The 26617-nt window shown below is 44.4% G+C and overlaps 1 protein-coding gene across 1 annotated transcript in view; it reads left to right on the top strand.

Moving 5' to 3' along the window:
• Positions 1-24739, top strand: part of mrpl23 (mitochondrial ribosomal protein L23) — a 33247-nt gene extending 8508 nt beyond the window's left edge. The window contains exons 3-5 of the mRNA XM_053427419.1: positions 212-294; positions 7009-7082; positions 23618-24739. Coding sequence (XP_053283394.1) covers positions 212-294; positions 7009-7082; positions 23618-23782 — 322 coding nt within the window. The 3' untranslated portion in view covers positions 23783-24739. The remainder of the gene's footprint in view (positions 1-211; positions 295-7008; positions 7083-23617) is intronic.
• Positions 24740-26617: the final 1878 nt, after the last annotated feature.

Here is a 26617-nt window from a genome sequence, read left to right as displayed (position 1 = left end):
TCAGTTACATGAATGTGGTGTTGTTTCATGGCCTGGGATCCAGCATGTATCCCTGCAAGTGCTCCACTGCAACACTCCCTCACTCCATTGCCAACTCGCACACATTCAAACCACGCGATACCCCACATACACTGGTGCTAGATTACTTGAATAACCCCTGTTCCTCTCTCTCTCTCCCCCCGTCCGTGTGTTCTATGTCTGTTCTGGACAGAATGACCAAGTGTGATGTAAAGAACTACCTGGAGAAGATCTATAACGTCCCTGTGGGAGTAGTCCGCACCAGGATACAGTTTGGTGAGTGTTCTCATAACTGTGCACTACAGATAGCTAGGAACATCTACAGTGCCTTGCATAAGTATTCACCCCCCTTGGACTTTTTCCCATTATGTACTGTTACTAACTGGAATTCAAATAGACTTAAATAAACTTTTTCCCGTTTGATCAACAAAACATGCATAGTACTTTGGAGGTGCAAAATAAATTTTATTGTGACACAAACAATAATGAGAACAAAAAAGTTGACATCTGTTGGGTGCATAAGTATTCACCCCCCTGTGTCAATACTTGGTAGAACCCCCTTTCGCTGCAATTACAGCTGCAAGTCTTTTGGGGTATGTCTCTACCAGCTTTGCACATCTAGAGATGGAAAGGTTTGTCCATTCTTCTTGGCAAAAAAGATGAAGCTCAGTCAGATTGGATGGAGACCGTCTGTGAACCGCAATCTTCAAGGTCATTGTCCTGCTGGAAGATGAACCTCCGCCCCAGTCTCAAGTCTTTTGCAGACTGCATCAGATTTTCTTCAAGGATTTCCCTGTATTTGGCTCCATCCATCTTTCCCTCTATTCTGACCAGTTTCCCTGTACCTGCTGAAGAGAAGCATCCCCACAGCATGATGCTACCACCACCATGTTTCACTGTTGGGATGGTGTGCTCAGGGTGATGGGCAGTGTTGGGTTTTCGCCACACATAGCGTTTTGCATTGAGGCCAAAAAGTTCAATTTTGGTCTCATCTGACCAGAACACCTTCTTCCACATGTTTGCTGTGTCTCCCACATGGCTTCTGGCAAACTCCAAACGGGATTTTTTATGGATCCCTTTCAACAATGGCTTTCTTCTTGCCACTCTTCCATGAAGGCCAGATTTGTGGAGTAGACGACTAATAGTTGTCCTGTGGACAGATTCTCCCACCTCAGCTGTGGATCTCTGCAACTCCTCCAGAGTAACCATGGGCCTCCTGGTTGCTTCTCTGATTAATTTTCTCCTTGTCCGACTCTTCAGTTTGGGTGGACGGCCTCCTCTTGGTAGGTTTGCGGTTGTGCCATATTCTTTCCATTTTCTTATGATGGATTTTATGGTGCTCAGAGAGATGTTCAAAGCTCTGGATATTTTTTTTATAACCTAACCCTGCTTCATATTTCTCCACAACTTTATCCCTGACCTGTTTGGTGAGCTCCTTGGTCTTCATGATGCTGTTTGTTCAGTAATGATCTCCAACAAACTCACAGAGTCCGTCACAGAACAGGTGTATTTATACTGAGATTAAATTGCAGACAGGTGGACCCTATTTACTAATTATGTGACTTGCAAATGTGACTTGTGAATGCAATTGGTCGCACCAGATCTTTGTTAGGGGTTTCACAGTAAAGGGGGTGAATACATATGCACTCAACACTTTTCAGATTTTTATTTGTAAATAATTGTGAAATCCATGTAATATTTCCCCCCACTTCCAAATGATGCACTATTTTGTGTTGGTCCATTACATAAACTCACGATGAAATAAATTTTAATCTGTGGTTATACCATGACAAAATGTAGAAAAGTCCAAAGGGGGTGAATACTTATGCAAGGCACTGTACATAACCTGGAGTGGTTCACACTAATGCATACAATTTTAATATTTTCATTTTTTCTAAAAGTGTAGGTACTACTGGACAATAAATTATTTTGCTCTCGAGCCAAAATAAGGGTTGATATTACACTGGGCTGGATTTAAAACCTATTTAGTGTGAGTCGAGCAGGATCCTATTATACAGTCTGTAGTCAAAGATCTTGTGAAGTTATGGCCGTTTGAAGAAGACTTGGAGATCAGAAAAGTAGAGACCATACCTCAAGACCCCAATGGGCAGATTGGAATTTGCAAAGACGTACATAGATGGACCACAAAAGTTCTGGAACAAAGTTTTTATGGACCGATGAGACAAAGGTTAACCCCTACCAAAGTAATGTGGGGGGAAAAAAAGGAATCCACTCGTGATCCAAAATATACAAGCTCATCTGGGAAGCATGGTAGAGGTTGGGTCTTGGCTTCTGGCACAGGCTCACTAATCCTGAATGATGATGTAACTCCTGATGGAAGCAGCGGGATGAATTCAGAAGGCTGCAGAAAAGATTTGTCTGACAATTTACTGAGAAATGAATCCAGACTGAGCAGAAAGATCTTCATCATGCAGCAAGACAATGACCCCGAATACACTGCCTACACAATAAAGGACTTCATCAGGAGAAAAACAGGAAGTTGCTACTGGACCTTAATCCAATAGAGCAGATATCTGAAACAATCAAAAGGCTGGACACATGCATCACAGATGGAGAATGCAACTTTTGTTACCCAACACTTGTTTTTACTCTCAATACCGTTGAGTCATCAATGGAAGTAGGACTTAAGGCCAACATGCCGAAAGAACCAACCATTCATTCACTCTCACACCTACTGTTGATTTAGAAAATATTTTATACCTACATTTGTCAGGACAGATTCAATTGAAAGTGAAAACAAACGAACAAAACCTCACCATTGGGTTCATTTCAGTTAATTGTACAGTACCAAATCCCACCCTGCTCGATCTCAACGCACTTAACACAGTAAGGTCGAGACACTATTATACAAAGAACTGGTTCCCACAATGAGCAATCACTTCATGACAGTGGAGAGAAATCACTTAGATAGCAGTCACTGAAATGATTTACTTGAGCTTTGTGCCCACCCAGCCATCAGAGCTCTGTTGTATTGAGACAGTTGTCAATAGAGGTTGTTGCACGATGTTCACTTGGGCAATTTCAAAATCAATGCATAATCAATGCAATTTAAAGGTGTGTTGCTGATGTAACCATTTATAGTTCAAAGTCAAAGGTCAAAGGTATTGGATTTTAAGGTCCAATGTGGTAGAAAGTGAGATTGCAATGTCTTCTTTGATTGTAAAGCAGGTTTAGATGATGGATAAATATTGTGAAAGTGGAAAGTGAGTACTTCATGTCATTTTAGATGTTAATAAAAAGCTATCATACATACACACGCAGGTGTTTAAAACAGATTTCGTAATTGGTTTGTTTGAGGTGAAAACAATAACCTAGCAGGGGTCTGGACTACGATGTGGATTGAGTATCTTTGTTGAATGTGTTTCGTTTGTCACTTCACATTTTGTGCACTGAGAATTGGCAGTGCAAAAAAAAAAAAAAAAAAGCTGTTAATGATCCAGACCTCATTAACTGAGTCAGTGCCTTGTGATGAGGAAAGCTAGTGATGGAGAAACATTACACACACCATGACTGTACATCTATGTAAAGACATAGTCCAAAGTGTTGAGAAGGAGGGTGTGTCGTTAGAGTGGTGGTGAAAACACTATGAAATACCAACCTACAATCATTCATCCAAATTAAAATCCTAAAGTTGTACTGTAGCTGTGGTCAATTATGTGGACAAATGGTACACACGTTTATTTCTGGGGACATAACAAAGATTCTGTCTCTTAGACGCACCCTTACCCTAACTAATTTAACCCTAAGCTTACACTAACCATAATTTTAACCTAGCCCTAGCTCTTAACAACTGACATTTAACTGGTCCTTTGTTCCCAAAGATAGTCTGACATGAATGTGAAACTAATATTGCAGGTCAAAGTTCGTCAAAGTTGAGCTCTATGCTAAGCCATCCTGCGATTTAACTGAACACAGAAGGCCTATCTTTTATTGAAAATGAATGGAAGGTGTCTCGACAAACAAACAAAATATTTAATAATGTGGTCATCATATTACGGTTATTTTCAATATAAACCCGAATGTTATCTTCATCCAAATAGCCCTTATAAAAGTATAATTCTGTTTTATAGTGTATGGAATTCTCAGGAAGATGATTTTGTTTGTGGAAGCATAAAATCTGATTGATTCTGCGTGTCAGCGGTGGTTAGCAGCAATTAGCAATTCCAGCTAGTGCTATAGACGGTCGTCCCATTGACATGCAGCAGCGGGAGTGCTTTCCAGCGGCTAGTTGTGGTAGTGGTTAGCGTGCCTGGCTCTCTTTTCCCCCCCTAACAAACACAGCTGCTTATCTGACAATCTGCTGCTGCAGCACTCCAGCCTCCAGCTGTCCCAGGACACCCCACACTCCCTCCACACAAACACATACTATTCACTCAGAAACTTACAACTTCAGGGCCCCGTCCCCTCTCACACCCATCCCAACCCCAAAGTCTCGCCCCCTCTTCCCCCACTCGTTAAGAGGGACCACAGAGCCAAGAACAGTGTTATATCATTGACTTAATAATACTCTTGGCTTTTTATGGGTGAGGAAACCACTCAAGTTTGCATGGACTCATTTGAGGCCTCGGTGCAAGTCTAGGAATTTGCAAGTTCACAGAAGAAGAGGACATATAGATGGTTTGAAGTTCGAGGGACAAGACGGAATGGGCTGAGAAGAGGAGCCACATGCCCCCTCTATCCTGCGCCTGAAGGGCCACGAGGAGCCCCCTCTACCTCTGGAGGAGAGACTGGGAAGGAGACGTGGAGGGAGGAGGAGAGAGGCGCCTATCTGAGCGCAGCCTCCACGGTGGAAGACCCATTAAGGCTGTTTATTAGGGTTGTGTCATTAAAAGATGGAAAAGGAAAGCCCCTTGGGAGAGTGGGTGTAAGTAAAGCGTTGAGCGTTCTGTGCTAGAGGGGTATGGAGAAGAAAGGGCGGCTCAGGGCCCCCGGTGATCCCCAGCTGCGTCAGAGAAGGTATCCCTGTTTGCGTCAGGAGTTCCACTTCATTGGCAACATAAAGACAGGAACAGGCAGAGAAGGAGCGAGGGGCGCAAACGACCCTTTTTTCCCCTCCATGGGCGGCGGGGGTATTTTGGAAGGAGTTGCCATGGTTACCCCTCCGGCCTGGGATTTGTAACGTGATAGCCAGCTGCCAAACCGCAATCTCAAAGTAGGAGAAATTGTGCTTGCGTTTGCGACTGTTTTATGAAAGGTCTGTCTGTGTGTCTGTATGTGTTAGGAAAGGGCTACACGGAGTAAGAGAAACACATGTTGTACCTTTTCAAGGTGTGTGTGTGTTTTTTTTGTGGTGGGGGGGGCAGCGCAGGATCTTACCTTGCTGTTTCATAGGTTGCAGCACTTCCCTGTGGATTTCCTTTTACACACACACACACACACACACACACACACACACACACACACACACACACACACACACACACACACCTTACATCACTCCTCCTATGAATAACCCTGAAGCCTGAACCCAAGTCTTAACACTGAAACAGCCCTTTTTAAGTTGTGAGGATCTGCCAAAATGTCCCCAACAATGGCTATAAACCAGAATCTTCCACACTCCGATTGCGAGACATAAACGCACACAGGCACACACAATTCGTTACCTCTGTCTCCCACCCACACAGGGGCCTCCAGTTAGCCACAGGGGCGTGGAGGGGGGGGATTTACAACCCTGCTCAGGGCTTTCCCTGAGCAGTGGGCTGCTTGGCTAGTGATTACTAGCTACATGTACCACACACACAACAGCATATACTCACACACATACACGCACAATACACACAAATGACTCATTACAGTGGAATGTTTCCCTTGTTTTTCATGTCATAAACCGTTCCCATGGATATGGCAGTTACTCAGAGGGCCTGTTGACTTGACCACCGGGGTCTCATTGAGATTAGAGTCCGAGAGCACAAACTGTTTGATGCTCCCGTCATTATCCATCAATGAAACCTGGAGCTTTTGGCATAAAGATTGCCTGAAACAAGTTTTGTTAGCATTAGTTTGTGATTTATTTGAACTGAAGCTGCTTCCTCACACGTACACACACACTCGGCATCTCCCCGAGACCCCGCTCTCCCAGACTGGGAGAGGTCTGACAGGAGAGAGGATGATGTCATCATTATCATCCCCAGTTGGGAAAGAGGTTAACCTGCTTTCCATTGTCAACAAGATCAGACTCACAGAGTCTCCTCTGTTCGGAAGGGAAATGAAAGTAAATTAACAAATAACTGTTGGTAGGAATCAGACATGTGATTCTAATGATTTTTGCTGATGTCATCTTCAGTTGGGCAATGTGGCAAAAATGACATTATCATAAATCTGGCAACTACTGTGGAGGATTTATTTGGTCTTCATAGCGTCAGAAAATAATGATGATCACTATATAAAATATATGATTTAATTAAGGATTAATTTAAAACAAGGCAAATACTTCAATTTTCTACTTCTGGAAACATCTAATGTTTTCTATTTTGACTTAAAAAAATGACGAATTGATTATCAAAATTATTTGATTCAATTTTCTGAGGATCAGCTGGTTAACTCCTTGACTTGTTGTTGATATATATTTTTATTAAAGCTGTTTTCAATTGGAAATGTCTGCATTGTGTCATCCAGTGAATAGACACCTTCAGTTTGAGTTAGTTCATTAAATTCATGCAAAAAACACTAAGACCGTCCTGCTCGATCGTTTGCAGCGTTGCCTGCCAAGACCCAAAATAACTTGAGATTTTAAAGGGCAAGCCTCCTCTGGAGAAAAAGTGTAGCAGAGTCTTTACAAGATGACAAATTTCCTCCTCTCTCATGGTGTAACGTCATGGTGCCTCACCCGACTCTCACCGTATTCTTGAATGTCATCATCATCATCACTCTGTCCCACATGGCGGCTCCCTCACAAACCAGAAGTTTCTTTTGTTTAATTTTTCCTGTTTTCAAACAAATGAGATACATTCTGTTCTTTGGGTTTCACAGGCTCCAACAAGAAGAGGAATCATCTTAACCAGAAGGTGAAGCAGCCCGACTATAAAGTAGCTTACATTCAGCTGGTAAGATCACACACACACACACGCAAACACACATGCACACACCCGTAACCTCCTAGTTCCAGTGTGTTGTTTGAGTTGCATCATGCAATTGACTCTTAACCAGTACACAGTGGGAGATGGAGACCTCTCCACAATAAGTCACTCTCAACACCAAGCTGACGATATATTTTTTTTTCTTTCTGTTTTTTGTTTCTTTATGCCGGCTGCACTTTTAAACACAACACCAAGGAGGACAGGACATTTTGATGACCTTGAGGTTTTGTGTCAGCTTTGGGGAAGTTTTGAAGGGGGGGGGGGAGCTTTGTGAGGTGGGTTCGATGGGTTAGTTGATCTGTCCCCCGAGGGGCAGGTGTGCTTTGAAAGTGACTTGATACTTTCTCACATACATACATACATACATACATACAGGTACAACAAAAATCCAGATCGGTGTGCACACGGACCGATACAAATTAACCTTTACTCTCTTTGCTCTACCTGCCATTTCTTTCCCTTGTTCTCATGAGAACGCATGTGATGCACACACACACTTGCTGTGTGTAGACACACACTAATCACACAGCGCTACCTTGCGTTTCTCTCCCCTGTGGTTCACACACTCTGGCTGCCCTCTTGAGAAAGCGGCAGTCTGGGTTGTTGCAAGGCCCGAGGGTGAAAGGTCATCTTTGGTTACATGCCAGACTTATTACAGGAAATATTGAGATATGGTCATCATCTGGTAAAGCACTCCTCTCCGTGCGTCCTGCCATAGATGGGATGTGAGCAATCATGTGCACTTAGTGTGTGTTGGTGTCTGTGTGTTTGAAGAGTCATTCCTGATGGTGGAGTCACAGCCTAGACTCATGGCTGTTGCCTTCACACCTGTGATTGAGGTGAGCGTTGGGTCAGGAAGGACCATTCCCTGCTGAGTTTCGCCAAGGTTTGAAGTCTGTTAGTCTTTTTAAAATCAAACAAACCTCCCTTCAAAATGTCAAAAACAAGTCCCAGTCCTAATGCACCTTTGATGCAAATGTGGAAAGCAAGGGGCCTTTGTTTTGCGCCTGTCATTTTGATCTTACCCAGATAAATCAACAGAGGTGTAGACGCTCGTTTACGCTGTAATGCTCCCACCGCCGCCCCGACGGGGAGCCATCAATCTTGAAACGGATGAATAATGAAAATTGTCTAAATACGACAATTTGAAAGAGGATACATAATTGAAGTGGTCATGAATCTTTGAAGGGAGAGACTTCCTCTTGTCTGACACCACGGAAGTGGCCTGTGATTTTGTGTACGTATGTAATTCCCGGCTGAGTCACTAGTGATGCTTTTGTCTCACCAGACGCACACGACAATGATAGGTGCGAGGATGCAGAACAACACGCACTGTCGTACACATCTGTGACATGTGTGCATCATCCATGCATGTCGAGCCCCGGGGGAAGACTGGTTTTTTTTTTTTCCTTGAGTGTCATACGCTCTTTAGTTGCAATCACGTTGTGGTTTTCTGAAGTCATGCTCATTTGTCGGTGGACAGCGAGTAGAAATGCTGAGATGCAGGCTCTTTGTTCTTAAAATTACTTGATATAAAACCGAATATCCGGCCTATTTCTCTGGCAGGTTTTTGGAAAAACATGCTCTCTCAACTCCCCTTTCCTACCTCTCTCCTTCTCTCTTACACACACACACACACACACACACACACACACACACACACACACACACACACACACACACTCGCATTCAGAGCCCCAGAAAACCCTCCTTTCTTTTTCAGCGGTGGGTAGAAAACAAGATTGTTCCTAATTGACTCCACATGTGGGAGAGTGTTCTGCGGGTCGATGCTCACATCGCGGTCCCCCCGTTCTACCCTCATCCTTTCCTCCCCCCCTCTCCCTCCATCAGCTAATATTGCAGCAGTAATATGTTTGCTCTCTCTCTCATTCCTTACTCTTGGTTTGTGGTTGAGGGGAGGCCTCCCGTTAGCGGGGTTCCGTGACGGCCATTTTCCTCAGGCTTAAGGGGGACCCCAATTTTGGGGGGGAATAAAAAGCGTCTGCATGTGTGAAATTTGCACTGTGTGTGGGAAAGTGTGCATGTGTGCATGAGGGGCTGCGAGGGGTGAGCTGGGGAGGTGACTAAGGGCATGATGGAGTCATGCCAGAGCGGGGAGGTCCAGAGACGGGGCAAAGCGATCAGGGGGAGAGGGGAAGAGACTGTGTGAATGTGTTTGTGTGTGTGTGTTAGACAAGGGTGGTGGTTGGGTGACAAAAACAGCACTACAAAATGAAAAGACTTGAGTCTATCAGACTGCCTTTAGGTCTGGCTGCACTTCAATGTGTGTATTTCGAGTCAGACTGCTTTCATGCACCGCTATGACAAGCCGAGGGCTAAGTCTAGCCGCTACGCTCGGGGTAACACTAGTATCCGATTTTTGCAGTGAACCCATACTGTTCCATCTATCTGATGCTTTAAATGGCTGATGGTGGAAAATATGACCCTGCCCTAAACTTCTTGACTTCTCGTAGACATGACTTCATATACAGTAGGTGTGATTAGATTTCTTTCTTCACTTTGCCTTTTGTGTAGAAACATTTTCCTCTGGTTTCCTAAATATTCTAGCACCTAATAGGCAGGTCAAAGCAGCTTTATTTGTAGGAAAACCTGTCGGATTTGACTTGGATCAAAATCAGGATGTGTCTGGTAGTGAAGAAGGCTGAACAATCGGACCATGTTCATAATGCATGTCAGACCCTGTGGTTTACCCTTATTAAATTCTCTTGGCCCATCTCACTGCTGAAATTCACCATGCCTCCATTTCCAGTTAAACTTTGCCTTCGTTTGAAAACCTTTTGTAACCCCAATCTGTTCTTTTCACAAAAGAAAAAGCAGTCCACTTCTGAAATATGGAACATTTTTGGATGTTTTCGGTCATTGTTCGGCAGCATTACCGGCAGTCTCACTTTTACGATAAAGAACCCTCTGCCTGGCATGAAAATGAAAAGGCTGTGGCGAGGAGGAGGTATTTTCATTCTCTGGAGTAGCAGCTAGTTTGCAAACGAGCTCTGCTGCCTGGTGCCAGCGGCAGCACCTCACTGGGCTGAGTGCTCAGAGTGCATGTTGAAAGCTCCTGGAGGGTGACGCTGTGAATATATGAATGGGATGTCTGACCGGTCTCAGCATTTCTGAATGATCCAGTTCAGTGCCTTATTTTCCTGTTAACGTACCAATGTCCAAACAATGGTCATCTTACTGTACATTGCGTACAGGATTTAGAAAAGTTTAATTTGCTAGTTGGGGTCGTTCTTCCAATTGTGTTAAAGGGAATAGTTTGGAAGGAAAATGTGGAAAATTGCCTTAGAAAATTAGGAACATATTCCTAACTTGATTTTCAGAACAGAGGAGGTTATTTTGGAGACGTGAAGGTTCTCTGTCAGGTTATTGAAAAGCTGAGATTCCTTCTGCGTGTAACAGAAGGAATCTCAGACATTTGTGTTCAGAGGAGGTCGGGAGGGAGGAGCAGCGGTGTTTGTGTGTTGGGCAGCGCATGGCACGTCCAGGCACCTGTGGGATGCTCGCAAGCATTCTTAAATAAAAAAATCCACATGAGTTATCTTTTGTTTCAGAGTCGATAAACAGTTTATAAAAATCACACAGAGATTAGAATTCCAGGTGCATCAACAGTCTTTAAGCATCGTCATAAGTGGGGAGTTGTTATACAGATTCCACACAAACTCCATTCAGCAGTCTGTGTAGACAACTGCTGACTTCATACTGTCACAGCCGAGCCTGCATGGGGGTGAGAGCAGTGAGAGTGGATGATGAGAGAATGAGGGGGAGAACAGGGACACAGATGGTCCAAGGTGTTGTCCCGATGACGACTATTAACTGTCATGAAGTGAGCAGCGAGTTTTGCTTACATATAAACAAGTGATGTCACTGTTTTGATTGCGGTAACTCTTTTTGGCCACAACTGAGGAGAGTAATGTGCACAAATCCAACATGCTTTTAAGGTAGTAAAATTTGAATTGAACAAGCCCAGTGTGGTGATGTATTATTTTACCTTTTATAACCCTCCTTTCTTACGAGGTCCAAAAATGGTCCATGTTGACTTACCCATATATTTTAAATCCCCTGCGCTTGTGGGGACATATCAAAGGTAGCTCTCTTATACACACACAAACAGCTCTCAGTCTGTACTAAAGTTTATGTGCCTGGTGGCCGCGTTTACATAAAAGTAGTAAAAAAGGCGTCAAGGTTCTCTCCTGGGCCCAGGACCCTGGCGGCATTACAGTGAACCAGATGCACCGGCAACTTTTTTTTTCCCTCAGCAAAGTCCCGACCCGGCGGCCACAGAACAAAACAAGATACGGGGCTGGACCAACAGTTGTAGAATAAGTGGTAGCTTCGTTCAAATTGCTCATTTCCTGTGTTTCTTTCTGTTGCTTTCTCGACCCTGGCTTGATCCACGGGGAAGGCATCACTCGAAGGGAACGAGAACAGTGAGAGAGAGAGGGAGAGACAAACAAACACAAGGGGAGACTGAGTGGCAAACATGAAGGAGTCGTGACACAGCTGAAAAGGAAGGGGAGAGAAAGAAACGGCTGTAGTGAGAGAGGTTATGAGATGGAAGCTCCGGCCAAGTCTGACTCTCCTCTCTGTGTGACTGACACTAGATGGCAACGTTTTGCTGCACAGCTTCTCGCGCCACAGCTTCGCTTCATCTGCTATCAGTTCTTGACTCCTTGTTGCTTAACAATAGACTCTCTGGGGTTATGTCTGACTGTGTGTTTCTGGCTTGGGTGGTGGCGGAGGAGACGAGTACAGGATGGAATGGGGGGGGGGGGGCTGTGAACCCCTGCCTCTTCCTCCCTGTTCCCCCGGCTCTGAGAGAAGCCCCAACCGGCTCTATGGAGCAGGAGTTGCTGAATCAGCCGGTCGGGCCAAGGGGGAAAATCTTGCTTATCTGTGTGGAATTTTATTATTTTCGACTATTTGGATCATGATGGCTCCGGCTCTCCTTTCCCTCCCTCTTCCTCCGTTTCACCTTGTCACGCAAACACAGGCCTTCCTCACACAGCCTTGTCCGTCTGTCTGTCTGACTGTCTGCCACGCTGCTTCCTTCCCTTCCCTCTGCTGCCTCACCCTTGCTTATCACACCAATTAACATTTTTAACTTCTGCCACTTTTCCCCTCAGTGCTCTCTTGCCCTCTGTCTCATTTTTCTCTTTGAAACAGGACTGGATGATTCATCATATGGAAATTGCAATTTTTGTTATTGTAGCACTTATTTTATTTATTTTTAAACAACAATAACTCTTCTGTATGCTAAGCTCCTTTTCACTCGATTAGAAAACAGTAAATAACCCGTTCATCTGAGGAAAATGTATATATAATTCAAAGTAGGAACACTACTGAGAATAAGTGAGGAATGGAACTGAAAAGAGGATTCCTTTATTCCATAAATTACCTAGCTTGTCAACATGTGAATCACTGGTTCATTTTATTCCGGACAGAAGGATTATTCAAGAAAAGAACACCAAACACAAAACCATACATTTTTTGGAAACACAGGGAAAATGTCAAATGTTGCTTACATTTTCTGCTCTTAACTTCTGTGTTCAATGGAATATATCATGACCTCCTACCACAAGCTTTCAGGGAAAAACAATACAAGAGAAGTTCAGTGTCCTTCAGTTTGCAGAACATAAATTTATACAATAAGCTTACACATCACCACAAAGGACCGGGGCCAAGAAAACTTTTCCAGAAAAAGTATGAGAAAATCTCCAACTGCAGAAATATATTCAACAAGATCGTTATTGAGTAATTCACTTTGTTCAGGGCAAGATCAAAAGAGGTCTGAGATAATCAGATTCACCTCATATCCAGAGTCATGCAGCGGTACTTAAACTTATGTCAGCGTTAACCGTGTATAAATCTTCACAAGGAAGGAATGGGCTGATGCAGTAGTTAGTGTGTATCCATTCATATGTGTGCACACACGTGCACGCAGGCTGGTAGTGAGCCTAATAAAAGGAGAACCTTTTCCAGGCAATCAAGCCCTACGCTGAAAAGCCCCCATATCCCTATGTGTCTCCTGATTTGGAAAATTCACTCATAAGTAAAAGTGTGTGTGTGTGTGTGTGTGTGTGTGTGTGTGTGTGTGTGTGTGTGTGTGTGTGTGTGTGTGTGTGTGTGTGTGTGTGTGTGTGTGTGTGTGTGTGTGTGTGTGTGTGTGTGTGTGTGTGTGTGTGTGTGTGTGATATAAGAGCTCAGTGGAGAGAGAGAACATGAATTATAGAGAACAGAGGATGGTCTCAACCATCCGGTTTTGAATCTCACACGCAAACCTTTATTTCAATGGCTTCAGTTGAGTTCCTTCTTTCTCACATGTACGACTCTTGCCGCTCATTTCGGTTCAGGTGAAACAGACTTGAATGACATGACTGTGCTGTCATTTCATATTGCTGATGTTTATCTAGAAAAACAAATCGGGAGACCAATGGGAAGAACGTCTCAGCAGAACTACATCCAGCATGACACAACAATAAATCACCACAGACCTGGAGGTTCAAGTCCCCTGTTCTGTCTATATCTCTTTCTCTGTTTCCTTTTGTCACTTCTGACTGATCCTTACTTTATCTCTCTGCAGCATTTCTCTCCTCACCCACACTTCCTCCCACATTTCCTCCAGGTTCCCCCTATTTAGATAGCCATGGCAACTCACACACACACACGCACGCACGTACACACAGAAAGGGCGCACACACACGTGCACGAGCGCGCATGCTCGTAACCTCTCTTGATTACCCCTGACCTCCTGACCCGTAATGACACAGCTGCCACTTTGATCAGCCAATCAGCATGCGGCGCCACCCAGGTTCTCAACGGGGCTGCCACTGGCCTGATAAAGCCCTCTGATAGGCCCCTGCTGATGCATTTCCTGTTTTGGTATGCTTCTTCGTTTTTTATTTTCTCCACCAGCTGGTCCCCGCATTCCTCTGAGTTGGGGAGGGGGCAGGGGCATTGCCTGGATGTTTATGTTGCATGTAGGGGTGAGTGTCTCTGTCTGTCTGTGTGTGTGTGTTTGTGCAAGGGTCTAAACTGTGTATGTGTTTGGTAGCCTAGATAGTGGGGTTGGGCTGGGAGGGGGCGGGGTAGGTGGAGGGGATGCTTGAAATTGGGGGGGAGGGTACGTGAGGGTTGTTTACATGCGTTGGTGAGAGAGAAATGGGGTGCATCATGGGGGTTGGGGGTGTGAATGACATAGATCGAGGGGATAATGATAGTGAACAGCTGTGTGTTTGTGTGTGTGTGTGTGTGTGTGAGATCAGGGTGGATGGTTGACACAGGCAAGGTTAGATGTGATTTGGCTTTAAGGTGCAGAGGTTTAGCGCCCTTCTATCAATGACAGTGTAGGAGTCAGTGTTTGTTGTTCGTTATCAATCATACGGACAGATGTCATTTCTTCATCCTCTGCTGTTGATGTTACGGTTGTCGCTGTAACCAGATGAATGTAAATGTCTTGGGCCTGGTGTGTATTTAGGTGATGATCTTTTCCTGAGAGCTCTGTTACCAGGGTCCAATGTCTCCAGTAGCAGGCTGGGAGAAGGCATGCCCAGACATGAAACCTATCATGTATACACACACACACACACACACACACACACACACACTCACACTCACACTGTTTGTCTCTGGGCAGAAATATGGGTGCATGTATCATTGGAGGTTTCCGGCGATAGATCTTGAAGTATTTTCAGAACAGCAGAGTCACCGCCCGCCCACCTGCCTGACTCCTGCTCTTTGTCCCACAAAGCATGTACGCACTCGGGCTGAGGATGACTTGGTGCCCCACAATTAGACATGAGTCTATAGTTATCTGTTTCTTCAAGTACCTTACTTAATAATTGCATAAATAAAGCATGATTGCATCGTTAAAGTCGCTATCATTGCTGTTGAAATTTGAATTTACTTTCATTTAATTGAAGCATTTCTTCATGCTGCCAATATCAAAACTAATGTTCATGTGTTATTTGGATAAGCTACTAAATACAAATCCAACGCACTACATATCTATTTTTAAATATTGCTCACTGTGTGCCTCTGATTAAGATAATCGTATGTAAAACTATAACCACACATCACTACTTAGCTAAAAGTGGTTCATGCAGCATCATTCTTTTAGGGTTGTGCCCGTTTAAATGTCATCACTTTATATTGCAATTACACAGTAAAATGAAAAAGAGAGATTATAATTCTCCTACGCTATTTCAAGTGATAGTCTTATGATTTTTATGATAACCATGATAACATCCGTTTTAATTATATATTTTTGTTTTGAATTTCTTTGTGCAAAGGCCATTCAGTGTCTTTGCATTCATTTTTATGTAGTAGCTTTGTTATTGGTCACAAGTCCTTTGTTAAACCTGTTAAATTACCAGCTTAAGCTCAGAGGACTCCCAGGAAAACAAAGCATGCATGTGATCCAGTGCAGATTGGTTGCAGTGATTGTCGATTGTCTGCTTATGTCAGAGCTGCTCCTGCCAATGTAAACAGTCAGTTTACTCATAAAACATAATTCAAGTGTAGACAAAAGAAACATAGAGGCAGCCAAATGAGTTTTTAACCATTTGCACACAGAATATATATTTAAGCAACAGTGTTTACAAACGTTGCGATGGTAATTCATGTGAATGACCTGGAGAAGCACACAAACACACACTGCTGCAAGCCAAAGCTGACCGAGTTATTTAGCTGTTGTTGGGCTGTGGAAGAGATGTCCTTGTAATTGGAGGGAGGGTCGGGGTCATGACCCTGAACGCTCCCACAGCAGGATGCTATTGGTTAGTGGTCTACTCTCGCTGCCACTTATCTGTCTTTTACACAGAGAGAGATGATTTCACTGTTCTCTTTCTCTCATGCCGATGTTTTTCTCTCATGTCAACTCAAAAGTTGGACTTCTTCACCTGACTAAAGATAGTCCAAGAAAGATTATAAATATTCTGAATTAGCCTCCTTGTGTTTGTGTTATATCTTCCAACTGAATCATGCTCACCTCCCTGTCTGTCCTGAGAGGAGACAGGCCAGTTTTATTAAACCTTCAGTGGAGATTTTCTTAAATCCTTCTGCCCACATTCTCTTCACTCTATCTCCATCTCTGTCTCTCACTCTTATGTTCCTGGAATAGTCTTTACCAGAAGTTCTGGATGGAGGCACAACAGGGCAGATTAGTTTGTGTGTGTCTGTGTGTGCGTGTTTGTGTGTATGTGTGTGTGTCAATGAGATAAAGTGAGAGTGAATGTGTGGCCCACCCAGGGGCCTGGCAGCAAGAGCTGTTTACAATCATCAGGCTACATCTCTTCTCCTCTCCTGGCCTCTTCCATCGTCTTTCCTGCCTCTCCCAGTTTTCTTCGACTATCTTTTTTCTCTGTGATTTCAGATAAAAAAGCACTTCTACATAATACAATATCAAGACAGAGTAGAGGTCATCAGTCAAGTCACAGTGTCATACCCAAAAGTAAAACATGATGTTACGGGAATGTGTTGGAAAGAATCTTTGTATTGATTTTAGGGCATTTGCTGATTTGAGTGCTTGAGTACTGATTTCTACCTCAATATTACGTTCAAACTGTAATTTCACAACTTAAAGGCTGACTGAGATTAAAATTATTTTGTATTTTCTCATAACTGATTAATTCCCCCCCCCCCCCCCCCCCTATATTCAAAATGCTTGGAACAGCATGAAAACTAGATCTTTACTAAAAGTATCCAGAAAAAGCTGATTAATACCAACTTTGAACGATCATACCAGTTCTACAGGGGCAGGACAAAGCCTCAGGGATCAGATTCAAGTTTTTTTAACATTTTAAGTGAATTTGTGGAACCCAACAACACTATACTGAAGTAGAGTCAAGAATATTGTATTGGACCGAGTCAGAGAGCAGCTGACACTAAACATGCTGCTGTCAAATATCAAACAAATGTTCCTCAACAGGCTGCGATCTTAAAAACATCCTCTTTGTTCCAAGTTATGTTTCTGGTCAATACAACGCGAAGAAAGCTGAGAATAGACTGTATGTAAAGATGGACGACATGACAGCTGCCCCAAAGTGAAGCCAAAGCTTCTCGATTGCCCGCTGGGGATAGGATATAAACACTGCCTGCTCCATGGTAGTGGCTGGGACATGAGCCAAACTAAAATATCCACATCTAATCGATTTTTCTCAAAGATGGTTTCTGTCATTTTATCTAGTTTTTAGCACCCTGGTGTATTTTCAAGTGTACATTTTTACAGTTACCTTGTTTTAAAATAGTAATTGGATACTATATAATCGAGGGAAACCGAGACAACTCATTCGCAACTTATTAGAGAAGATATTGCTATCGTTCATTTGATTTAATTGGTACAAGGCCAAAAGTCCACAATGATAGGTTCAACCTAAAGAAACCGGGATCAGATTTGTATTTATTCCTCTCGCTTCACGGCTGCCAAAATCTGTAATCTTACAGGATGACAGGTTGCCAAAACTCTGTCCAATAAACAAGCTACTTGTGAGTCCATCTGACTTTCCTTTACAAGCCCCGGTTCACTTGTAATTGGGCAGTGTGAACTTAAATGAACCGGAAAGAAAAATGCAACAAAAATTTAATCTGTGGTTGCGACCAAAGAAAACAGACATCCTTTCAAATCCCGCAGTCAGGCTGCGAGAGCCTGTGTGGACTGTAGTAATTGCTCTTCTCTGTAGTTCATTTGCCCTTGAGCAAGGCATATAACCCTCTCCGGCTGTCGGATGGAGCTGGCTACTGGCCAACAGAAATCACCCACTCACAGCTGTTATGGGTGTTGATGTGTACAACTGCATGAATTGCTGAAAAAGAGCATGATGCATGCTCAGTCAATGTTTCCCTGGATAAATAGGGTTTATACACACACACACACACACACACACACACACACACACACACACACTCAGCAGGGGGTTGCCCTCAGCTCTAATCCTGGTAACCCTCCCCACTGTGGTCTCTGCCTCAGTAGTCTGACGAGCTCTCCCACCGTGTGGTCAAAGTGGATTTCACCGCAATGTGAACACCTCTGTCTTGCTCCCTCTCTCTCTCTCTCTACCACACACACATGCTCGCGCACACACAGACACACACACGGCCACCAGCAGGACTCAAGATGTCTTGGTGCTTTGCTACGGGCTAACCCCACCAGCCCACCAGCCCACCGCACTGCCACCACAGCCTCATGAGATTTCTCCCCGCATCGTCAACACCTTGTCGTTTCAGTGTGCGGTCCAGATTCGACTATACGCTAATGACAACCTCCAACTGCGGGTTGATTTTTATTAGCTGCTCTGCGAGTGGCCCTATCTTCAGATTTCTGTAGATCGCCCATCATCACAAAACTAAGGGGGGGACGGGGCAGTAGTTTGTCTTAAGGCCCATGTGAATGGCTCAGTTTCACATTTTCAGACCACTTTAAGCCTTTTCAGGCTTCATTACCACATTGAGAGCTCCTCTGTTCTTTGATTCAGTCAAGTGTGGTCATTCAATAAGTCAGTGTACTCGCCCCCCCGCCCCTCCCCGCCCCTTAGTCACATCTTATTTAGCGCCACAATAACTCTAGGTGCTCAAGGTTGTCAGGGAGCACAGAAGAGGGACTGATCTCAAGTCGTAAAGAGCAGTTAGAATGTAATTTCTGATGGATTCCATTTTTAAATTGTCTAGATTATCTGAATGGAAGTCGCCGTTTGACCCAGAGTACTTTTACAGCTGTTGAACGGTCTTCAAAGTTATAAAATGTTCCTCCAAATTTGTCCTATTCCAGAGGACGTAAAATCCGATACCAGGAAGGCTATTCTGTGGATTGAGGATATTGAAAAATGAAGTCAAATTTACCTCACCGGGGTTGAGTAATCATCTTTGAAAGCCTCCTTTTGTTTTGTGTTTTTGTTTTTGTTTTGAAAATTTGTGGCATAGTTTTCTACTCCTCGCTTACTGTGCCGAGTTATTTAAACGCTGATGCGTATTTCATCTGTCGCACAGCAGTGTCTGGTCGCGCTCCACTCCGGTCCGGTCGCGTCCCGTGTGTTTTAACTCTCAGAGCAGCAGGTTGAATCAGCCTTTTGTGTCCCCGGCTGGTGACTGTGCCATAATGTTCTGTTCAGCTCCAGGTTGGAAAAGCACCTTCCTGTTTTCATCAAAGACATTTGAACTCATCAAGCCAGAATAACTAAGGCTTTTCGTATTTCACACTAAAATCTAACCTTATGAATAATATAAGAGTCCCCCCATGTTAACATTTCCCACGTATTGATTTCACACGCATTCCAAGGTTGCCGAACACACATTTGTCCATTCTTTCAACATTCTTCCTTTTTTTTTTCTTTCTTTCCTTAAGGGGAAATTATTAGAAAGAAACACACACACAGAATACAGTTGTCCTTTGTGTGTCTCTTTCCATCTCTCGACTTCTTTTTTCACTCTCCCCCCCCCCCCCCCCCCCCCCCCCTTTTTTTTTCCCCTCTGGGGGCGCAAACAGGATCACTTTTGGTTTGTGTGTGTGACTCTCTTGTATCCACATGAACACACATGTGCAAAACTCCGGGTTTGATCTGGAGATGTGTCATTGAAGTTCATTTGCAGCCTGGAGCCGACACCAGCTTACGTGTGAGCCCTATACATCAATAAAGACACAAACTAGTTTCTGCCGAACGTAACTGCTGTGAAAACAATAAGTGGACACCGGGTTGCTCCTAATTCGACAGCGGTCCCCAGTGAGTTGGTTAAAAGTCTCACTTGTGATACCCCACGTGTGACATAGGACAGACCGACACACTAAATGCTCACTTCCTGGAACAGAACAAGACAGTGAATTAGGGTCTGAAAAGGAAACGTACACATAAATACAGATGGGGGGGAAAAGTGAGATGGGGTTGGGTTGGAGTCAATGACAACATTTGTCTTCCCTTGTTAACCCCCCCCCCCCCGTTTTTTCTCCCTCTTTTCCCATTGAGAGGGAAACTGTGGGTGTAATGGGTTGTTCATGTGCGTAAGACGAGTATGTTTACAACGCTAGCAGCATGGGATCTTCTCCCAATATTCCTGGATGGCAGCGTGATTCAGTTGGGAGCATAGTGAGGATGATGGCAGATTGAGGGAAAGTATCCACCCTCTGAGTTTGTTGTCCAGGAAGAATAAGAGGCAACGGAAGGAAAACCCTCAGAGGCACATAAAGTCTGACTGTCTTTCTCCACCTTTGTCCTTTTGGGACACTCCTCTGTCTTTCCATTAGTCATTAAAGCTGCTTTCAGTCATGCACTGAACTTCAGATATTCTCCTCAAATTATTGACTCCCTCTCTCACACACAAGTACACAAGTAGAGAGAGGCAAGCACACACACACACACCAATAATACGACTTGTTCAATGAAACTCAGCTCTTTATTGACTTTATCTGAGGGCTTTGTTTTTTTATGTGAATCGTGCTCCCTGAGGCCAATATTAATCTTCGCCATGTGTGTACACAAGGTTCAGTGTTGCGCCGTAAAACTGGGAATAGTCGTGCAATGACATTTGGTTCAAGTTGGGTGAAGTTTTCTTTGGTCTACGGCTTCATTGTTCCTCCTATTTCCAGGTCTGGTGTTTTCAGTGTCGCGCTGGACGCCTTTCTTAGGTCTTCCTACTCGCCCGGTCATTTCCTCACCGCATCTCCCCTGGTCTTTCTCCATGCTGCCTCCTTCTCTCCTCTGTCCTCCTCTTACTCCTGCAGCAAACTTTCCTTGGCGCGGTCCATTGTTTGTGTTCTGGATTGTGCGTTCCTCGATGACAGTGTGTGGGAGTGCAGAGAGACACTGAGGGCCTTGGCAGCGCCATCGGTTTCCAGGTGCTTCTTTGGTGTTTGGCAGCTCTCTGCCTCTCACTGACTAAGCCTCCTCCTGACTGGCTCTGCACTCTAGTCAGTGTTTCTGCATCATTGTGCCCCGGAAAATGACCTGCAGCTTTCATTATGGGAGTTGCTGCAAAACACAAGAACAGAGAAGCTTTTCTTTTGATTGAAGGTTGTGAATGTTTTGGCTCCTGCTGCTCTTCAAAGCAGGTATCAGAGAGTTTACACTCAATGGTCAGGTTTCAGAGAGTAACATGAATTCAAGTCTGTAAAGAATCGTACAAAAATAGTCGTTTCCATAATAGTAGTGTTTTGGGCCTTGAACATCGGTTGATGCTTCTTCATGCCAGTGTTGTCAGATGGAACATGTCGGACTCGATTTCAGTTCTCACGCATAAAGACCATGTTATTTTTCGAAACTTGATGCAATGATCTCTGATCTGCTTCTTCCATCAGGGTGTCTGGTTTTCCACAGAAAACTCCAAACTAGGATTATTCAGTCACTAAGAAATGTTGGAAGTTGGACTGGTTTCTTCAACAGATGAACAGAAAATACATGATTCCCATTGCTCCCTGTGTTTTTTGGGGGAGTTGTTGTTGTTTCTTCTACTGTGTGTCAGCCAGGCGGGAAGCAGGGTATTGTTGAGTATGTGCATAATAAATCAACGCATGGATGGATTCTTACCAGATTTGGTGTGAACATTACTTGGTAGGGTATCCCCAGGTGATTAACCTTCAGAGCTAATGGGTCAAATTTATGATCAGCAAAAGTATGGTTTGAAAAAACAACATTTTCATACATATATATGCAATTAATAGAGCAAGAGGGAAAAGTTAAAGGTTATTATGCTCATTAGAAAATGAATACATAAATTAACATGCGTACTAAACTCTAACATGTAAACGTGCCAGATTTAGCCATGCAGGTTAGTTTTCATCTGCAGTCCCTGGCAGGTTGATGGTCTGATCTTAGAAACAACTGAGATCAGAGAAACAACCTACAGCTCAATTTTATTAACTAATAATTCATCATATGATACAAATGACATCATTAGGATGCATTATGAAATGGCCTTATTACAAAATAAAATGTTTCAACATTAAGTGATTTTTACAGCAAAAATTCAGGATATGTATTAGTCCTAGTTCTGCTCCCGTCAACTGTTTATGCATTAAGATTTACAGCTCTTCCCTTCCTAGCAGCAGGAGCATCAATAATCAGTCTAGACAGCAACTCCATTTAAACCAACAGTTAACCGTTAGTCCTCTCAAATCAGTAAATGCTGCAGACTTTAGATTCATGGAGACATAAACCAGCGTTTAGCCACGCTCTGTTTTTTACGTCCACTGATTATCCAGCCGTCACTTATCTTGTCTTGTTTGAAACTGATGTTTTTTTATGGGCTTAGCAAAAAATTGTTTAAAACTCATGCACCTGAGCTCTCATATTTATACATGCACAAATATATAAACACAAGAGAATAACACCAGAGACTCCTGCTGTAGGTCGTCCCAGTCAAGTAGAGTAGACGAGGCCAACTGCATCTGCATCTTTGGCTGAGTGAGCTTCATGCTGTCTGCCCTCTTTGGGGAATCAAACCTTGCTATGTGGTAATTATATGCATGTTTCTCTCTGTATTTTGGGGGCTGTAGACAGACAAAGTAACTTTCACATCACAGCCAGACCATTCCTGGACGCCTACGCACTGACCCCAAACAAAGTATTTCAACAGAGTAGCTGATTGACAATTGTGTTCGTGGAAGCAATTCCTTTTTTTATTTACAGGCGTAGGTCTCCATATAAAATAATTGAGACTTTTATGAGTCACCGAATGGCGTTGGACTATTTCTCGCGAGGAAGCCGTTGTTTGGTGTAGACGGCGGCGTTAGTGACCATGAATCACTTTGGGAACATTTGGGGGGATTAACAGTTTGCTCCGAATCCAAACACACTGGGATGAAACCGACACGCGTAAGTGCAGTTTCATCATCGCAAGTTATCATCAGGCCCGATGCGAGGAAGAGTCATTCGAGGATGAGACTGGTAACAGCGGATCTCTGTTGCCAGGTGTCCATGGCAGAGACCGGGAGGGATCGGCTATAGATCCGAGCGCACGCCTGCACCCACTGACCTGCTCTTTTTTTGTGTGGGCGTGCAAGCATGCATGCATGTGCGTGCACTGTACTGTACTCTACGGCAGCCTGACACAGACTACACTTGGGCCGGCGATGCATTAGCCATGGCCAGAGATGGGTTGGTATGGAATAAATAATGGATACCATCCTTTCCCTCTGAATAAATCAAGACCAGAGAAATGGAGAGAGAGATGAGAGATTAAAATGTGGGAGAGTTGGAGAAATTGAATGCCAGAGAGAAAAGCGAGCGTTTGTGCAACTGGAAGAGGAGGAGGAGGAAGGAGAAGAGGGAGAAACAGTGTCCTGAATTCCAAATCAGTATCTCGCTTCTCATCTCTGTAAAGAACGGGAAATGGTTTAAGGAAAATGCAGCTTGACACATTTTTCGTTAGCCAAAAATTGGTTTGTGAAAAGATTTTAAGTAGATGATAAACACGTAATTCATCCTGTGATCAGATAAGAACATGATGGTTTCTTGGCTCATTTTGCTCTCTTTTTTTTTTTTTTTGCCTCTGCATCCCAGGCACAGGGCCAGACGTTCACCTTCCCTGACATCTTCCCGGAAAAGGAGCAGACGCCGAAGGAGGGCTCCGTGGAGGAGATGCAGGAGAAGTTTATGGAGGACGAGAAGCAGAGGCAGAGACTGGACCCCAGGAGAGGAGGGGTCACTGAATGGTTCGGACTCTGAGAGAACCCTCCCGACCGGGAACTCTTGAGCGTGTTGTGCAGCGTGGGTGTTTTCACTGGGAGCAACATGTATTGATTTACAGCGCGACTGTTGTGATGTCACTTCTATTTATGTACGAAACACTCACAAGTATGTAGTAAAGAAGAATGAGCATGTGTGTGGGAGACCGGAGACGTGTGTGTGTGTCTGTGTGTGTGTGTGAGGCAGAGCGAGTTTGTGAGGCTCCAGTCCAGTAACGAGAGCCAGAACAGAATCACAGGAGGAGGAGGAGAGTGGAGCAGGAGGAGAGTGGAGCAGGAGGAGAGTGGAGCAGGAGGAGAGTGGAGCAGGAGGAGAGTGGAGCAGGAGGAGAGTGGAGGAGGAGAGTGGAGGAGGAGGAGAGTGGCCCTGCTCCATCTTTCATGAAACCAGCCCACCGTACAGAATCACCTCAGATGACCTCCTCGTTTTGCTGCCCCTACTCCTCATGTTCCACCTCCTTCTCGTTTTTACTCCTCATCTTTGGCACCAGTACGTCAGCACCTCCACCTTCCATGACTCGCCTCCTCCCCCTCTCTCGTGCCTCTGTCTGCACGTCTCCTCGTCCTCTGCCACCCTGGGGAGTCATACGGGGGGGGGGGGTCCCTCACAGCCCTGACTCTCAGCCAGTTGGACCCGCTCACCTGGACGAACCCACATCCGTTCCTCTCTCTTTTATGAGTTTGCCTTTTATTTAATTGGCTGCTTAAGGTGAACAACAATTGAGATGTTGTTTCAGCAAAGTGACGACCTGGAATTTGCTGGAGTGTTTTATTATTTTGCAGTAGCCCCTCTTGCCATGACTCCGAGAAAAAGATTGTCCATGTGTTTGTGCGTGTGCGGTTGTTTTGGCCTCGGATGTGGCTCTTGCCAGTGAATCTGTCTAATTGTAAGTGCTGTTGGAATAAGAACTAATAAACGGTCACATGTCCAAAAGTGCTCTGCTTACGTCCTCTTGTGTTCTCCTCGCCTCATCTCCCACGGCTGCTGCGCTCAACAACTGGCACTCGGAGGCTGTGTTTGCCGCACAAGCTGGCCTGCGCGTCTGCCAATGTGGTCTGGTAGCTGTTTTGACGAAGTAATGATCTGTGTTTGAATCGGGCCACTGGAGGACTGAGCCCTCTTACGGTAATGAGGCCCATAAAGGGGACGGACCTCTCCTGGGCTCGCTCAGACCCTCCATTATACTGAGAGGCCAAGGTTACTGTAAGCGTCCCCCAGCCGTGACCGCTAATGCTGGCTGGCTGCTCCAAAGGTCCAGTCCCTGACCTCCCCCAGCCAACTCAGCTATCACTAAGGAGAATGTCAATATTGAACCTGTTGGCTCCTTGTCTGCTGCCTGGAACCATTCGCCCCCTGCGTTGCTCTAAAGCAATCTGATTTGGAGAAAAACAAGCCTCCTGTTACTCAGCCGCTCCATTCCTCCTCTGTCTGACTTGTTCTCACTTTCTTATTTTTCTCTGCTCGGCGGCTCGATGCTGCCCAGTCGGGTCCTCTGGAGAAGCAGCTGCTTAACCAGCAGTGAAGGAGACCAGATTCCTGTTGAGCAGACCCCACATGGAAGTTGGGAAATCAAGTTCTGGTGTTTGCCAAGCAATAATCTGTCCCTGTTCTCCTTCTGTTCCCTGTCATGGGGATACCCTGTTCCCTCTCGAGTCAGTCGCACGCACTTGTACAAAATCCGCTGCAGCTGATCCCAGTGTCATTTAATAGGCATTGAGATGCTTATTACTCTGTTTAAGGCCTGTTGACAGTGGGGATCATGGAGTGTTTTGCACATTTTGGGTTCTGCGACGTGGAATCGGATAGATGACATTTTATGGTTCACAGACGAGACACAGACACATTTGGGTAATGAGATCATCGCTTGCTCACACGGATAAATGTCGGAGTCATTTCAGCTCTTAATAAACAACACATTAACAGCAACAACTGGGTAATTGAAACAAAAAAAACCAGAAGGATTTACACAATAAAAGCCCACCGTAACAGGATCCTTCATTAACTGACTGCTTTCTGAGTGACTGAACTAATATGTTCTTCAAAAAATAATTTACTGAAAAATTAAATAAAGATTTTTGATTCGATCCCCCCCCCCCCCCGTTAATACTTGTACTGACAATATAATTTGGGTTATAATTCCAATCAATAAAAATGTTACACGAGCCGAAGAAGCACAGACTTTGATTTTTAAGTGGTAACATCTGCGGAGGAGCTGCCAAAATCACGTAGTGTTTGGACGTGAACAGAACACATTATCGTTTCTCTCTGCCAGAGAGGAACGGGTTGACCTCAAAATGCAACAACTACCTTAAGACCTCATGAGGCGAGAGGAACTCCACGTGCCGTGAGCAGTTCCTAATCACATTCCTCCAGGTTCGAGAGGCGTGAACAGTTTAAGGGTTGAGAAATAGCTTTTACCAGCCATCAAAATTCTTGTATTTCCGTTGATCAGCAGCCTAAGCCATGATGATGATGATGTCCCGGTGACTGCTGTGAGACATCACCAGGAAGTATAGAAAGAAGCTGTTTCTCAATTTATAAGGACCACATCCTTCGGAGGCTGCATTCGAAGACCAATTGTGTCACAGCAGCATGATTTTCTAAGGCTCTTCCAAATGCGACCGACAAATGCGTCCTTAAATTGCAGAGAAACAAAGGCTCCAACGGGTGGGTCCTACTCGAGCCAGCCTATCCTGGGGTCTCATTGCTCTTCAGTGATTTTTGTCAAGGGACGAGATGCCCAACGCTTAAGTATCTTGCTTCAGCTCAAACGTACAGCAGGTACACATGTCAAAAAAGTCCACCATTGAAACG

The sequence above is a fragment of the Pleuronectes platessa genome, chromosome 7, assembly GCF_947347685.1.
Source record: "Pleuronectes platessa chromosome 7, fPlePla1.1, whole genome shotgun sequence".
NCBI lineage: Eukaryota > Metazoa > Chordata > Actinopteri > Pleuronectiformes > Pleuronectidae > Pleuronectes > Pleuronectes platessa.
Note: the sequence above shows the minus strand (reverse complement) of the source record. Positions and strands in the feature narration are given on the sequence as shown.